Source organism: Ictalurus punctatus, chromosome 21 (genome assembly GCF_001660625.3).
Source record: "Ictalurus punctatus breed USDA103 chromosome 21, Coco_2.0, whole genome shotgun sequence".
NCBI classification, from domain to species: Eukaryota; Metazoa; Chordata; class Actinopteri; order Siluriformes; family Ictaluridae; genus Ictalurus; species Ictalurus punctatus.
Window position 1 is genome coordinate 8,833,071 of NC_030436.2, and position 18,178 is coordinate 8,851,248.

At 37.7% G+C, this 18,178-nt stretch overlaps 1 protein-coding gene across 3 annotated transcripts in view; it reads right to left on the bottom strand.

Moving 5' to 3' along the window:
• Nucleotides 1-5,427: 5,427 nt before the first annotated feature.
• LOC108280988 (potassium voltage-gated channel subfamily D member 3) overlaps nucleotides 5,428-18,178 on the bottom strand; it is a 96,570-nt gene continuing 83,819 nt past the window's right edge. For 2 of the 3 annotated variants that reach the window (XM_017496502.3, XM_017496499.3), the window contains exons 4-7: nucleotides 15,042-15,143; nucleotides 10,511-10,603; nucleotides 9,050-9,312; nucleotides 5,428-7,964 (exon numbers count right to left, since the gene is read on the bottom strand). In XM_017496502.3, the coding sequence (XP_017351991.1) occupies nucleotides 7,766-7,964; nucleotides 9,050-9,312; nucleotides 10,511-10,603; nucleotides 15,042-15,143 (657 nt within the window). In that variant the 3' untranslated portion in view covers nucleotides 5,428-7,765. Of the gene's footprint in view, nucleotides 7,965-8,998; nucleotides 9,313-10,510; nucleotides 10,604-15,041; nucleotides 15,144-18,178 lie in introns of all 3 variants that reach the window. The other variant, XM_017496504.3, reaches the window with a different exon arrangement.

An 18,178-nucleotide genomic window follows, 5' to 3' on the forward strand; every position in this document is an offset into this window, starting at 1 on the left:
AACGCTCTGTAAGGTTTTGTAATATTTTCTGTTCAACTCTTTGGTATAATTTATATATAAAGAAAGAACAAAATAAAAATAATTCAGATAGATCTTATGATACACTATTTAAAGATGAGTTTTATTGGTATTGGTGTTATAATGTGTTATGAACACTACTTACAACGAATAATGTGAATTAATAATGCATAATACAGATAGCTATAAAGTGTAATGCATTTTCTGTTATAATTATAACAGTGTATAACACCTTATGAATGTATTATAACATGATCTATATATATATATATATATATATATATATATATATATATATATATATATATATATATATATATGATAAATATGACCTTCATAGAAAGTGTTAGCTATATTAACAATGCTTATGTACATTACAGTACTTTGCAACGTAATGTTACACAAAATGTATGCCATCTATACAGTTATATATGGAATATTTTATCATAGATAAATAGATGTATTTCAGTTGATAAGTATTGCTGAATATCCTAACCTCAGCTTAAACTAGTTGAACCTAACTCTTCTGCTTCTTCTTCTTCTTCTTCTTCTTCTGCTTCTTCTTATTCTTATTCTTATTCTCTGTAGATCATAAGAGAGCTCAAGATGAAGCCTGCGTGAGCTTTTACACACACACACACACACACACACACACACACACACACACACACACACACACACACACACACACACACACACACTTATCTAAAAGGAAGCAATATCTAACTGGCACAGGACAGAGGGATTGTGATAAAGAGTGTGTTGAGGAAATAGCTGTCTGAAGACATTTTACTCAAACAGATAAAGCATGTTTAGTGGATTAGAAAAGTTTCAAGGTTAATATTGTGCAAATAATAACAATAACAATAATGATAATAATAATAATAATAATAATAATAATAATAATAATAATAACAAGTCAAGTTATAATTAATGCAGCTTTAAATGTAAATGTCAATAAAGACAAATATACTATAACAAGAAAACCAAAATATTTAAGCGGCAGAAAATGACACCAGTTTGAAATACCAATGTCTTGGCTGTCGAGTGTATTAATTTATATACCACAGAACATACCACAGAATCTGTATTTAGTGTAAATAGTTCTGTTTTAATTTTAAATTGACTCCATAGTTTATGCAAAGTGCATATTTTCTTGCACAAATTTACTACTGTGTTCTGTTCCCTGATTTATTATTATTATTATTATTATTATTATTATTATTATTATTATTATTATTATTGTTTGTTACACAATTCTGCTATCATGGCTCCACCTGGTGGTTAAATTGCAGCTGCAAAATTATTCAAAGGTTAAAAGTTAAAGGACGTCTCATCTGGTATGAAATGCATAAATTACCAGCTGTGTACAGTAAATGTTTGTAAGAAGATGATACAACCTCTAACCTTTACCTATAACCTATAACCATGGTAGTGTAAAAATAAATACAAATTTGGATTTAGGTTTGGATAAATAGGAAAGAGTTGCTGCATTGTTTACTCTTTTACAGGTGTGTGAAGGTCTCTTAATTTTTTTAGGTCGCATATTCACCTTTCACATTTTTATTCCCGTTTCAGAAGCCAGCACTAAAAGCCTTTCCAGTGACGAGTAATTGGATCTAAAGTACATGTGAAGCTTTTATATACTTTATATACAGCACTCACAGTAAGAGTCCGAAACAACTTGATTTGTTTGTTGTTTTTTTCCATTTCAATGCCAAAAATTCATTTTCCAGAAATGTTTAACAGACAAAATCTGCAGATGCACTGTGTCTAGTTCTCCAAGATGCAGGATCTGATATCATTATGAATTTCCCCGAAAATGAACCTGAACTACTCCAGGTTTAAAGTCAGAATCATGCCAAAAATGGTTGTGATTTAATTGAGTTTATTTTGTAAATATATATAATATATATAATTTATACATACATGGTGAGTGTGTGCGTATATATATATATATATACACACATATATATAAATTAATTAAACCGTCTTTGTTTTACGCTTCATTTTACAATGTTACATACACTGATCAGCCATAACAAGTAAACCACATGCCTAACATTGTATAGGTCCCCCTTGTGCCATCAAAACAGCTCTGACCCGTCGAGGCATGTACTCCACAAGACCTCTGCTAGCAGTAGCAGTTTTAGCAGCAGATCTTTTAAGTCCTGTAAGTTGTGATGTGGGGCCTCCATGGATCGGACTTGTTTGTCCGGCACATCCCACAGACGCTCAATCGGATCGAGATCTGGGGAATTCACACTCATCACACTCATCCTCTGCCAGCCTGCTTTCTTCAAATAGTGCATCCTGGTGCCATATGTTCCCCAGGGAAGCGACGTACACGCACCCGGCTGCCCACATGATGTAAAAGAAAACGTGATTCATCAGACCATTCCACCTTCTTCCATTGCTCCATGATCCAGTTCTGATGCTCTGGTGCCTATTGTAGGTGCTTTCTGAGTGACTGCAGCACATGTTGCTGAGAACGTTAATGCAGGCTCTGAGAAAACGTTGTCAGAACATCACAATGATACAGCTTGCTGACTCCTCAGCATGGGCACTCTGACTGGTCTGCAGCTACACAGCCTCATACACAGCAAGTTGCGATGCACTGTGTGTTCTGACATGTTTCAGACAGGCTAGGCTTCGCTCCCCATGCGCCATCTATCAACGAGCCTTTGGTGCACATGACCCTGTTCTTCCTTGGACCTCTTTAGGTAGGTACTAACCACTGCATACCGGGAACACCCTACAAGACCTGCTGTTTTGGAGATGTTCTGACCCAGTCGTCCAGCCATCACAATTTGGCCCTTGTCAAAGATCTCACAAGATAATCAGTTTATACACACACACACACACCCACACACACACACACACACACATTTATATGAACATAACATTTCATATATGAGTTAAATTTCTTTCCTGTAGTATTTCCTCGGAGGTATTCTGCTATTATGCATGCTCATCCAGTTTCAGCAGAATCGCTTCAATGTATTACTTTACGTCTTATTGCCAGCTGTAAAACTGTACAATTGATGTGTACAGTTTGCATCGCATATCCTTCTTGAATGGGAAAAAAAATCAACCGTACCACGTAGCTTTAAGGAGATATGGATTTCCAATAGTAACATTTCTATTTGTCCTTTTCTGTTGACCTATAACGCTGTCTCCTTTAAAGGGGATGCAAACTTTTGCACTCCACTGCACCTCAACACATTTAACAGTACAGTAAGGAATAATAATTCTAATCATTGTAACTAATTTGAAAAGAAATGGAGACCTTTCGCTTCATTAGCAGTTTGAGTTTTTTATATATATATATATATATATATTTATCAGACGCTTCTTTCACAAGGACAAAGTCATAAATTAAACAACGTCTTACAGAATAATGCACAACAGACATCGATAATCAGGCTAAAAAACCCCCAAGAAATAAGAGATAGGTGGACTCTAATGGGAGAACATTTCCACAAAATACATTCTTTTGAGTAAAGTTTGTGTTCCTGTTGTGCCTGTAGTTTAATCACTTGAGGTGGGGGAGGGGGGAGGTTAGCTAAATTTCGCCTTTAAAATAAAATTCAAATCTTAAAATTATGAAAACAAAACAAACAACAACAACAACAACAAAAAAGTAAGTATAACAAACTCACACAAAAGAAGGAAATCTTCTGAAATCATTTCTGAAACTGGCAATGACACCAAAGCATGCTGTCGCATGCAACAAAATATCAACACACGTTTTGAACATTAAACAATATTAGGTCACTAATTTAATGCATTTAATGAACGGTTATGGTATGTATTTAAAAAAAAATCATTCTTCAGTATGAAGTCAATATCTAGCCCTTAAACAGGCAGCATGTACGACAAAATACTTTTTCTTTTCAGCTGAGTTTTACTGAATTATTTTTGTTTGAACAGGTGTGTGACATGACCTGCTTCTGTGATCATTTAATCAGTCTGGCCAGGAAGTGTCTTGGCTGCTTGTGGTGTAGGAGATGGTGAGCCATGTAATAAATAATTCTGCATATTTCATTATAATTTTAGTACAACTGACACATAAACTTATATTTATTTTTTTAAATAGGAAGGAAACGAAGAAAAAAAAGAAAAGTATAAATGATACTCGTGCTGTTCTTTAACGGACTTAAATTTCTTTCAATGTCTTGATTTGTTACCAAGTACAATGGATATAAAAAGTCTACACACCCCTGTTAAAATGTCAGGTTTTTGTGACGTAAAAAAAAAAAAATTAAACTAATTTAATCATGTCAGAACCTTTTTCGGATTTATAGTGAAATTGCAACATATTAAGTGATAAACACCCAGAAATGTTTTTTTGGGGGGGAAAAGATGAAACAAAAAACGTCCAATGCCCAGCTTGCATAAATGTGCACACCCTTTTATTTAACTAGGAACTAAGCAGTGTTCAGAATCAACCAATCCCATTCAAGCTCATGTTAAATACTAATTAGTGTACACCTGTAGTACAATCTCCTGAATTCTTCATATCTCTGGGCTATGGGGTGTGGTGGTAAAAAGGTAGCCTTTTTAACAAAATAAATAAATTTTATATATATATATATATATATATATATATATATATATATATATATATATATATATATATATATATATATACAATCTCCCAAAACCATGTGGAATAATGTGTTATGGCCTGAGGAGAACAAAGTTGAACTTTTTGGGCATAATACCAAAGGTATCATGGATACGTTTGGCACAAAAACACACAGTACATCACCAAAAGAACACCATCCCCACGGGGAAGCATGGTGGTGGCAGCAATAGGCTTTAATCAGGTTGGAGGGGATAATGAATAGCTCCAAATACCAGTCAATTTTGGCACAAAACCTTAAGGCTTCTGCCAAAACACTTAAGATGAAGAGGAATTTTACCTTTCAGTATGACAACGATCCGAAGCAAACCTAAAGATCAACAAAGGAATGGCTTCACCAAAACAAGTTCAAGGTTTTGGAACGGCCCAGCCGGAGTCCAGAACTAAATCCAATCAAAAAACTGTGGGGTGACCTGAAGAGGGCTGTGCACCGGAGATGCCCAGCCAATCTGACAGAGATAGAATGCTTTTGCAAGGCAGAACTGCAAAACACTGCTAAATCAAGATGTGCCAAACTGATTGACTCTTACCCAAAAAGACTGAATGCTGTGATAAAATCTAAAGGTGCTTCAACTAAGTATTAATTTAGGGGTGTGCACACTTATGCAACCCGTTTATTATAAATTTTTGTATTTTTCTTTTTTTCCCCTAAAATGATTCTTTTGATTGTTTTTCACTTTAATTAATAGGTTAAAACAGAAAAGGATCTGACATGATATATTACAAAAACCTGCCATTTTAACATAAGTGTGTAGGCTTTTTATACCCACTGTACTATTTAATATTCTTATTATTACTGCTTTGTAAATGATTTCTGCAATGACCATGAATGTGCTATGAACGCCCAGTGTAGGCATCCTTCAAAGACACATTACCTACCTATGTATGAACATGTCAAGTGTTTTTATATCACAGAAAATAAACTGTCACCACAACTCGTGGTAATACACAATAGCTGACATGATATGCTTAAGACAGGATTATTATTAAGACAGTCAGTCTTGTGATGCAGATTAAAAAAAAAATAGAAAATTGAGAGAGCTAGAGAGCAATTACCCAAAATTAACATGGGATTCCCATGTTTAATAATAAACTTTTATGACAGTTATTATCTCTCACAATATGTTTATGACAGGATTATGTCAGTCTTATGACATGGTTCAGGTAAAGTAACTTTAATCATAGAGGAGCCAAAAGTAACGTGTAAGATGGGCATTCATATATTGTTATATCCCAGGAAATAAACTGTTATGACAGTTATTATCACTAATTACATGGTTACGGCAAGATTATATCACGGAAAATAAACCATTATGACACCTTTTTTTTTATCTCTTATAATATGTTTATGACAGGGCTATGTCAATTTTGTGATACATGGTTCAGGTAAAGCAATTTTAACAAGACAAGAGCCAACATAAATGCATAACATTGGCTGTCATATATTGTCATATAATTGAAAATAAACGGTTGTGACAGTTATTATCATCCATGATGTGTTTATGACAGGGTTATGTCAGTCTTATGACAGAGTTCAGATGAAGCAATTTTAATGAGAGAAGAGCCAGCATTAATAAATAACATTGGCTGTCATATATTGTTATATCATTGAAAATAAACAGTTGTGACAGTTATTATCAGCCATGAAGTGTTTATGACAGGGTTATGTCAGTATTATGATACATGGTTCAGGTAAAGCAATGTTAATAAGAGAAGAACCAACATTAATAAATAACATTGGTTTTCATATATTGTTAGATAATGGAAAATAAATGGGTGTGACAGTTATTATCATCCATGATGTGTTTATGACAGGATTATGTCAGTCTTATGACATAAGCAATTTTAACTAGAGATCAGCCAAATGAACACATAACATGGGCTGTGATGTTTTCTTATATAACTGAAAATGAAATGTTATGACAGTTATTATCGCTCTGATATGCTTACGACAGGATTATTTCGGTCTTAGGAACATGACAGAGGGTTCAAGTAAAGTGTTATAGAATCCAAAATAAACAAAGTGTAGTTGTTTTTTTTGTTTGTTTTTTGTTTTTTTAAATGAACTAACAAAACATTGCTACCTCATTTTTTATTACAAATGTTACTGCTGTGCCTGTTTAAGGGCTCAAGTAAAATGTCAGGTTGAGAATTGAGGCCTTTCGGTTCTCCCATAGTCTTAAGCGGTCTAATCACTAGTCACCTAAACAGTCACGATGCACAGACAAAGACATCCACATTAGACAGGGCAATGGCGATCTCTGAGCTTCTAACGGGCCATTTACTTTACTTTACTGTACTTTATTACTGGCGTGAATATGGAATACTGCAAGATTCGTAACCACTGATCGTAACGACTTACTGTGGAGCAAAGTCTATCGAGTGGTGACTAATTCATGATGCTAAACAGGAATTATGAGAAGAATAAAGAGATAAAAGCTAGAGAGGTCAACATTACTGAGGAGAAAATATAATGAAAGAAGTACATGAGGACAGACCAGTAAAAAGTCTAAACCATATTTTCTAATCGAAGAGCATTGAAACTCCTTTTCTTTTTCTAAAATAGTTGAAAATGTCTGGCTTCTCTTTTCATTTGGCTGTGTGGAAAATACAAAAACAAAAACAAAAAACCCTAAACAAAACAGTGTGATCTTGCCCATTTTACACAAGCATACATTCTGACTAAACAGATTCGTCTAGAACCTGTGAATGTCACACAATATGGAAACCACGTAGATTTCTGCATGAATTTGCATGAGCTCCTACCTTGGTGGATGGCACACAATCAAACTGACAAGAGACGTGTTTTACACTAAATGCCTTGGCATCTCCAAACCATCTTTTAACCTGGACATGTCAGTCCTACTTTCCAAATTCAAATTCCACAGCAGGTCAGAAGAACACCAAAATCTGGGAAACCGATCCAGAAATCTGGACGTCATCGTCCGACAGTACACAGCGTCTTCTAACTACGGTCCTCGACCATATCCTTGACATTTTTTAAATAAAATGAATTCCACAGAGTGTCCACTAGATATGTTCCGCTCGAGGCTCGCATGGCTCTGCTCGCTCTGCTCTCCTGCAGTTCCTCCTGTTCGGTCACAAGGCCGAGACCTTCACGATGCTGAAGCTGGAGCTGGAGGTGGTGTTGATGGTAGGGGCGATGGAGGATGTGGTGATGGAGTCTGTGCTGAAAGAGCTCGGCGACGGCAGGCTGATGATAGCATTGGTGATCTGCTGTCCTCTGCAGTTTATCTGCACTCGCTCGTTGGGCTTTAGGTTGAGACTGGAGCGACAGCTGGAGGAAATATGAACATTTAAAGAGCTTTATTAAGACATGAAAGCCCTACATTCCATCTTCTTTATTCAGTTATTATTCAGTTTAAAGCTTGGCTCCTGGCAGATCAAGGGGTTAAGAAAGGAATAAAACTCTTATTGCTGTACTGTTATGGAAAAATAATCAGTGACGTGATGAAGTGATGTGGGCTGACTCTAATATTAACATCCATCCATCCATTTTCCATACTGCTTATCCTACACAGGGTTACATGGAGCCCGGACACCCTGGACAGGGTGCCAACCCATCACAGGGCACATCCATACACACATTCACACACTACGGACAATTTAGACATGCCAATCAGACTACAGCACATGTCTGTGGATTGGGGGAGGAACCTGGAGTAGCCGGAGGAAACGGGATTCGAACCCTCAAACCTGGAGGTGCGAGGCAAATGTGCTAAGCGCTATGAACAACATCATACTTTTTATCCATTCATTACTTTTGCTATAGTAGTTATAAACAGCTCCCTCAACTGCCTCTCTTTCTTTTTTGTCTTGATGTAAATAAGGCTAAAGAAATAAACCCAAAAACAACCACACACGCATAGCTTGTCATGTGACCAGTATCCGTGTGATGCTGGAGACTCCTTCCATAAATGTTAAATAAATGCCTCCTTACAACGCTTCACCAGATCAACAATTTTTCAAGTGAATGAGCTGTTACTATAGAAACGATAATGTGTTGGAACAAGCACATGAATGTAAACCTTGCAGCTGGGACTACTTTCAGAGCTTCTGCTATAGACAATGAATCAACAGTACTGTCATGATGTGGAGGAAGTACATAGACAGGAATTTGGTCATTGATTTAATCTGTTGTTTTGCTTAAACAAGAGAGAGAGAAAGAGAGAGGAGAGAAACAAATCAGACAAATTGAATTAAAACTGGACGAGAGTTCAAGACTTTGTTCAAATGTCTATTTTCTTTACTTTTGGCTTTAATGTTGTCACATCTGTAATGTTGTTTTGGATCAATGGCTAATAACCTCACAGGATTTTGGGTCACAGGGTCACGTCCGTGAAGGCTTCACCAGGCGCTCACCTCGGGCCGAGGCTCAGTTGATCTCCACACTGGATGTGGATGGCACTAAGCTCTTGCAGGTCCTGCGTGTGTGTGTGCGTGTGAGTGGTGGACAGGCTGGCGTTGGGCAGCGCGAGTCTTTTGCGTGAGCGGTATGTGCAGCAGGTTCTCGTGAAGCCCTCATTGCTCGAGATGGAGGGGCTGCGAGAAGGAAAGTTCTGCAGCGGAGGCGCTCCTTCCACACAATTCTGCTCGTACAACTGCTCATCTACAAACTCATGAGCCTGAGAGAGAGAGAGAGCGAGAGAGAGAGAGAGAGAGAGAGAGAGAGAGAGAGAGAGAAGAAACAAAAAAAGACAGACAGATTGGGAGACAACAGAGAGGCAGAGAGAAAGATAGAAACAGAGAGACAAAGTAAGAAAGAGACCCGAATATATATATATATATATACAGTTGAGAGAGAGAGAAATACAGAGAGACAAAGACAGAGAAAAAGAGAGGCACAGAGATATAAAACCAGAGAAATACAAAGAAATGGAGACAACGCGAAAGAGAGTGGCATACAGAGAGAGACAGAGAGAGAGAGAGAGAGAGAGAGAGAGAGAGAGCAAGAAGAAGCAAAAAAAGACAGAAAAGACAGACAGATTGGGAGACAACAGAGAGGCAGAGAGAAAGATAGAGAAAGATAGAAACAGAGAGAGACAGAGACACAATTTTATATATATATATATATGTATGTATATGTGTATATATATATATATATATATATATATATATATATATATATATATATATATACAGAGAGAGAGAGAGAGAGAGAGAGAGAGAGAGACAGAGAGATAGAGAGAGAGATAGAGAGAGAAATACAGAGATACAAAACCATAGAAATACAAAGAAATGGAGACAAAGCAAAAGAGAGTGACATACAGAGAGAGATAAACAGAGAGTGAGAGACAGAAAAAGAGAGACAGAGAGACACAATGACAGAGACAAATTGAGAGATACACTCATAGAGAAAGAGACAGACAGAGAGCATTAGAAAGAGTGAGACAGAGAGAGCAAGAGAACAGAGAGAAAGACAGGCAGAGAAAGAGGCAGAGTAAGAAAGACACAGAGAGAGAGAGAGAGAGATGTGGAGGAATAGAGAAAACAGTCATAGCGAGAGAGAGATAAAGAAGAGACACAGAGCAGGAGACAGACAGAGAGTGAGACAGAACAAGAATGAGCAAGAGACAAAGAGAGACAGAGAGATAGACACGAAGAAAGAGAGGCACACAGAAATTTTAAACGCTGCAGAATTTCCCATCACTCATGTGAACTGATGAAGCTCCTCGCATTAATGTCCTTAAGATTAGACGTCAGATCCAGTCACCATGAATTACTCACTGCTGTCAGACATGTTACAAACGACCTGAATGACTGAACGAATGAAACGCTCCGGAATATTCCCTTACGCTTCTGACACGACACGTTCACACTCACCGTGGTTTTCTCCAGGCAGTGCAGTAGGTGGTGGTGTTGGCTCTCCAATAACGATGGGGTCTTATTCATGTGCTGCTCCTCTTCTTCTGAGCCCTGACACACACACACACACACACACACACACACACACACACACACACACACATAAATTTTACACATGTATGCATCTATCTCACAACATTTAAAAACATATGCATTTTATGGTTGTGTGCAAAAGTTTGTACACCCCTAGTACAAAATAAAGATTATGAAGCATGGTTCAGAGGTGTTCCTTTTTAAATACAATTAACAACAATAGTCAAATAGTTTAAGACTGTTGACCTGTTGCAGGAAACACCTACATTTTATTTGTAACATTTTGGAATGGAGGCACATTCTCAATTTTTCCATTCAGTCGAACCAGATTTAAAAAATAAATAAATTTAAAAAATTTAACTTAACTTTAAGAGCACATGCTTCCTGTGTAGGTCTTTGAATGACATAACTGAGAAAGCAATTTGCACCAATATTCTTCTATTTTTTCAAACCTGGGTGCAGTTCAGGGAACTGGTGATCTTTTATAAACTGCTAAGGCTTCACCTCAACTATTATATAAATACCCTAACTAATATCTGAATAATATTTCGTTTTCTAAACATCTGTATGTACAACAAAAGATACAAACTTTTAAAAATTAATCTGTGATTCGAAATAATTGACTGGTGTGAAAACAGACCTAGAATCGATCCTTGGTGCATTTGAGATTTGAGTTTCAGCTCAAATGCGAAAAGCTTCATTTTTAAAAAAAATTTATGTATACTGTATGTAAACACTGTAGGTCACTGAAGGATTACATACTCACACTGCAGTATGAAACTCAGGCCTCAATTCTTAATCTTTAAGCAAAGATGTATGTAAATATTTTCGGTCAAAAACTATTTCCAACCATACATTACTTCCAGATTTACAAAAGTGCCAATAATGCTTTGTACTCACATGCGTATGGCAGTCCATACAAGAAGTCTTTTCGGGAATGTTGCGGTCAAAAATGCTTGATTTTGCTGCTGCATGTTGCATGCTGCAACTTGCAGATTTTTTTGTACTTTGTTTTTTGCAGGAAAACTACTTGAATCGGCGAAATCGCAATCGCACGAAATTATTTGGTACGGTCTTCCGCAGTGATGTTTGTTGGTAAACAAGACCTTTTCACTGTACTCATATTCGTCACATGATGTGTCTCGGCCCAAATCTGTGGAAAATCTGTGGTAATTTAGAAAAACTGCAAGCTGCTCAGAATATTGCGTAGTTTCCTTGATCGCCAAATCGCAAAATCCTGGACAGACTGTTAAGCTCAACGTATTTATTTCGCTGTAAATGACCAAGTGCGTTCACGGTACAGCTGATTTACATTTAGTCACCATAAACGGCAAAGCTCACAAAGCTGGAAACAGAAATGGTGACTAAACAATGAAAGGGCGCCTCCTAAATGCCAACGCTAAATCTTCCAGTAATGCAGCTCAACCACTGGAGCGAGTCACTTACAGTACCATAGACACAGGCTGACTCTTCCCTCCTTTTATACGGCACCAATATTTTTGTCCTAATCGAATGACTGTTTAAGTTTGTATATTGTTCAGGGGTGTTTTCTTTCAAGTCATGAAACATGCAATCAAAATAAATAAGAGATTTAAACTTGACATTGTATCTCATATATAACATTGTAGTAGCTCATCGCCAATTATACGAGTTTACACCAAGCAGTTACGGTTTACCTTAGTGAGACTCCTTATATGTAAATTTACACAAACTCAGAAGCGAACATAGGATACGGACATTGTTCTGAATCCCTTGAAGTTTTATCAACCTCAGTGTTATTGAGCATAAACGCTCTTGCGTATTTGTAAAACGATTTACGAATACGTTTGTTCGTATCCCAATCTAATATGAGGTTATTGATGGAGACAGATAGCTTCTAACATTGACTTTAACAAGTCTGATTTATGTTTGTGTTTATATATGTAAATGTTTTATGAATGTGACAAACTTCTTGGACATAAAATTCTGACCCTCTCTGAAGATAATGGCGCTGCACTAGCACTCACTTTTCAGTCAGTAATATAATTCTTTTTTCCAAAATAAATAAATAAATAAAAAATCCATTTCACCCAAGGCCTTATTAATGCCTCCTCATGTTGACATCGAATCTCTGTGAAAGGCAGAAATGGCACGTCTGTAATTCCAAGTGTCAAACTTCTGACAGCTTCATCACAACTTCTTGCATGAAATTGCCCAGAAAATAGAGACCGCTCCAACTGCCTCGTTCCTGACACCTTCAATAGAAGACTTTTAATTATTAATTTTTTTCCAAGAAAACTAAGGATGCACCCTCTCTGATATGACAGGAATGACTACATCCTGAACTGATATACACACAAAGCCAGTGTGGTCACGTGCAAGAACAACGCAAAGGCTGAAAGCTTTGACATGGAGGTCTGAAGGAGGTTCAGGGGATGTGTATTAAACAGACGCTAATGGATTTTAATTGGAGGTGACTTTTAATGTCGAGTGACACTCGAAACTAGAAAACAAAAGGAGGACCGGGTCAGAGAAGTACGGCTGATTCTAGGAGCTTTACATTTCAACTGTTTGGAAGTCGGCACCGCTTCTAATTAGGATGGAAGGCGAGAGCGAGTTAAATTTGGCCTGATTTCATTAGCATGACTTTACCCTGGCACAGAGCACAATAAAATGGTGTCACAGGCAGTGGGATTTGACATAAAGATGGTCATTGCACATTAGGGCTGGAATAAAAAAAAAAAAACAACCCCCCGAAAATCTCATTACCACTCCAGAAGTTTGTTTCTCAGGCTTGTTTAATGCATTTCGTATGCTCTTATGGCCAAAAGTTTGAAGACACCTGACCATAACACTCTTACGTGCTTGATTTAGTCCCCTTTTTGCTGTCAGAATAACCTCCACTCTTCTGGGAAGGCTTTCCATTAGATTTTGGAGTATGGCTGTGGGGATTTGTGTTCATTGAGGCAATGATGTTGGTGCATTCGGCATTCCAGTTCATCCCAAAGGTGTTCAGTGGGGTAGAGGTCAGGGCTCTGGGCAGGCCGCTCGAGTTCTTCCACTCCAACATTAACAAACCATGTCTTCATGGAGCTTCACAGTGCACATGCTGTCATTATCATGCTGGAACAGGTTTGGGAATCTTCTATCCAGTACAGGGAAATGGTAATTCTACCACATACATAGACATTCTTGACAACTGTTTGCTTCCAGCTTTGTTGAAACAGTTTGGGGAAGAATTGCATATGGGTGTGATGGTCAGGTGTCCATAAACGTTTCGCCATCTAATGTATAATTATGATCATTCACAAGGACATGCATGATGGATATTTACACGTAAACATAAACATGTTAGATCATTAAAATGGTGATGTTTTCTGTAATGAAATGTCTAATTAACATTTATGGGTGAGTCTCTGGTGTTGGCTCTTTGTAACAGTTTTCCCGACATCTTCAGGACGGAGAAGTTTACGCTTTCGGGTTGCTCAGAAACATGACAAACTGCGTTTTTTGTCTAATTAACTTCAAGAGAGAGAAAACAGAGAGGATTGTAACAGGAAATCCATCACGTCGAGCAACATGAAGTTAGGAATTGAGGTGAACTGACACATACGGTACATTCAACATATGGTACAATTCGATTCAGTAAAACCTTAAGCATTGTTAATAGTGTATATTATCCACTCTGGTTTAAGGTGGAAGTTGTGATTCTGTACATTAAAGGTGGACATTCCGTCATTTAATTTGAATTTTTAATCAAACATTGCAAAGTGACTAGAGGAACTAAAATGTTTCCAGTTGACACGAATAACAGCAATAACCCGTTCATGATCTTATCACAATATTGTAACCAAAAAATTTAGCAGCATCTCATTCAGCTCTTGCTTAGCTTCTCATCTGAGCTCAAACTAGGGATGGGCGTTATGACAAAAATAAAATAAAATCATATCACGACACTTCAAGACATTTCTGCGATATTTGATATGGATCACGATATGTAGGTTTCTTAACAAACTGCAGCATTGTGTTTACAAATAAACCCTTAAAAATGGATTTCATGATCCTTTTATTTAATGTGTACAAAAGAGAGAAATTAAGAAAGAATTTTTTAATTCTGTAAAAACAAAAATTTTAGATATTATTTTAGAAAATAACAGAAAACTACCTCCAGACCTTGCAACTGTTATTATTATTAGTGTTTAAATTTATATAAAAAAAGATTAATGATAACTATGATATCTCAGAAAATCATGTATTGTGACATCGTTTATCATGATATATATAATATTGTCATTTACTCTAGCCCTAACTAAGTGTTTGAAATTTGTCAAAAATCTAAGTAAAAAACTTACCCTCACAATCTCCTTCCACAGCGGCTGTATATTAAAGTGCCCACTATAATAGCATTATGTATCTTGAGTATCAAAGTTCACATTACAAATGTGTACGATGTGTAGAGAGGTAAACAGAAACTCACGGTAAGATCCAGAAGCTCGTCCAGGCGGCCATTGCGTTTGCTCTGCAGGTAAGCGTTGGAGCTGCCTTTCTTGGCTATTCTTATACGGGCCAGACGGGTTTTCTGTGCGGGGAGAAAGGTCCAGTGTTAGATAGACAGTGGGAAAAGTAATGAATTGTTGTCTGTGTCCCAGTCCAGCACCACACCCATAAATCAGGCGGCAGACAAACATTAACCAGAGGCGAGATCATGAGCCATGGGTTCAGCTGGTGTTTTTCAATTATGCTCATTATGTAATTACACTCTACATCTCATAGTAAGTGCAACCTTCACACTGTAGATCACTTTATTGATCAACTTAGACCTTAATGCTTGCTACTGTAATCATTTGCCGGTTGTGGAGAGGCGTTATTGGCAAAGCTGATGTGGAAAATAATTACAATGAGTACTCATGGCAGGTAAAATAAGTAGACAAGGTTAACCTCTTTACCTTCCACAGTTTGATTGCTAACGCTAGGGTTGCGTTTCAAGAGCGTGATCATGTGGTGGCTCTTCCAAACAGCCGAAAAGCCGAGATCGCTGTAAGCGTTTTCATTCAAACCACACAAAACGTCACGTAGATCGCATGAGTTGACATGTTTTGTACATGTGATGATTTAATATGTGATCTTGTAACAAGTGAAAGTGCATCTGAAACTGCAAATATGAACTCACTCATGTAACGTCATATGATAAATAAGAGCACATGGCCTATGTGTGAAAAAATGAACATATAAAAATAAATAATGTGTAAAGCAAATCGCAACCATAAATCCTAAAAGGAATCATACGGGTGGGGAAAAATCTGGTAAAAGTATTGTGTAAAGAAACTACTGTGCGAGAATAAACGTAAAAATGCATGTACTACATGTGAAAAATCCACATGTAAAGTTTGAGTGAATTTCTGTAAGGGTTAATACAAAGGCTTTTGAAAACAAAAAATGAGTGATAGAAAAAATAATCTTATTCACATTTATTACACCCATGACCGTAATTTCCTTGCACGATCACTGATAATGATGATGTTTAGAGCTTTTTAGGGTCTTGAGATGTTTTCTGTATTGACTTGGACTTGTCTCAGACGTACTGGTATTTGTACTTAGACTTCTCTCAGTTCATGTTGTCTTTTCCTTTCACATGCACAAAGTTTGCGAGAAGTAATTTTTTCTTCTAGAAAACAGTCTAATCATTGGCGCAATGCATGAACGAAGCCAAATCTTGGAAGTCAAGGCTTGGACCCGAAAAGGATTTGAGGCTTTTTCGGTCTTCATCTTGACTTGGACTTGATCCTGACTTGGACTCGACCCATTTAAAACTCAGTCTTAACTCAGTCTCAGCTAATCCTGGTCATGGACTTGTTTTGGCCTTGACAATGGCGGTCTTGATTACAACCCTACGTGTTATGGACGTGTCAGCGAAGTGTAAAGTATTCAGCCCCAGCCTTGCTTCACAAGTGTGTTTCTAACAAGCATTGGTGCTGCAGTTGTTTTTGTTTCCTATCATTTGTTAACAGCAGATAGGGTTAGGGTTAGGATTGGAACAGAACAGATGATGTGGATGGGAAAAAATGAACCTTAGACTCATTCATTATTTTTTTTCTCAAAAGAGAGGGAGAGTGCCACTAGTCCACTGATACCAACTGACCCTGCCACTCATACATCTATCACTGTTATTACACTCTAATGTAGAACGACTTTCGTCTCCAGCGGCCTCGTTGAGCATTGAGATTCGAGCATCTGGGAGCCAAAATGAAAAGAGACAAATTTGAAATTGATGAGAAAGTGGGAGAGGAGAGGGCCTTGAGAAGTGGCAGAGATAAGCCTTGAGTGCTTTTCTTGCCTTCAAGGTTGAGAGTCACGTCTTAAAACTGCATGTCAGACACTCTGGCAGCTGCTCACACACAAATTCCCCCGAGACATGTGAAGAGCTTCGGTCCCAGGGGGATGAGTTGCATTAGGGGAGGCAGACAGTGTGGGAAAATGGTTTCTTTCAGAACGATTTTGAGCTACGCCATGTCTCTGGGTGTACAAGTGTATACAGTTTGATCCAAATAAGAAAGAAAGAAAGAAAGAAAAAACCCCGAATGGAAACAAATTGTGGATGGAAATAAATCATAGGAACTGCGATAATTTGAAACTGTCATAATAGTAAATGCCTTAAAGTAACATCATGGTAGTGAACATGGTGCAATTGTTCATTTATATTCCAATAGCTGGAGGAAATATACAGTTGAGTCCACACTCAAAACCAATCATTAGAAATGTTTACATGCTATTATTCAGACCCCAGGTCTGACCATGTGCCTCTGGCTCCAGGTTATACACACGATTGATTTATCCAAAACACTGGAGAAAACACACAAATGAGAAATGTGCTGTGATCCTAATAAAGCATGAGTTTTTATAAGCCATAACATTAAAACCACCTGCCTAATATTGTGTAGGTCCCCCTTGTGCCACCAAAACAGCTCTCACCTTCGAGGCATGGACTCCACAAGACCTCTGAAGGTGTGCTGTGGTATCTGGCACCAAGACGTTAGCAGCAGATCCTTTAAGTCCTGTAAGATGCGAGGTGAGGCCTCCATGGATCGGACTTGTTTGTCCAGAACATCCCACGGACACTCAATCGGATCGAGATCTGGGGAATTTGGAGGCTAATTCAACACCATGAACTCTTTGTCTTGTTTCACAAACCACTCCTGAATATTTTTTGCAGCGTGTCAGGGCACATTATCCTGCTGAAAAAGAGGCCATAGGGAATATTGTTGCCAGAAAGGGATGTACTTGGTCTGCAACCATGTTTAGGTAGGTGGTACATGCCAAAGTAACATCCCTATGAATGCCAAGTTTCCAAGCAAAACATTTCACAGAGAATCACACTTCCTCCGCCAGCTTGCCTTCTTCCCATAGTGCATCCTAGTGGGCGCCCATAACCCTGCCGCCATTTCACTTGTTGTCCTTCCTTGGGACAACCAAAGGTTCTAACCGGGAAAATCCCACAAGACCTGGCGTTTTGGAGATGTTCTGTTCCAGTCATCCATCCATCGCAATTTGGCAAAGTCACTCAGATCCTTAGACTTGCCCATTTTTCCCACTTCCAACACTTAAACCTTGAGAATT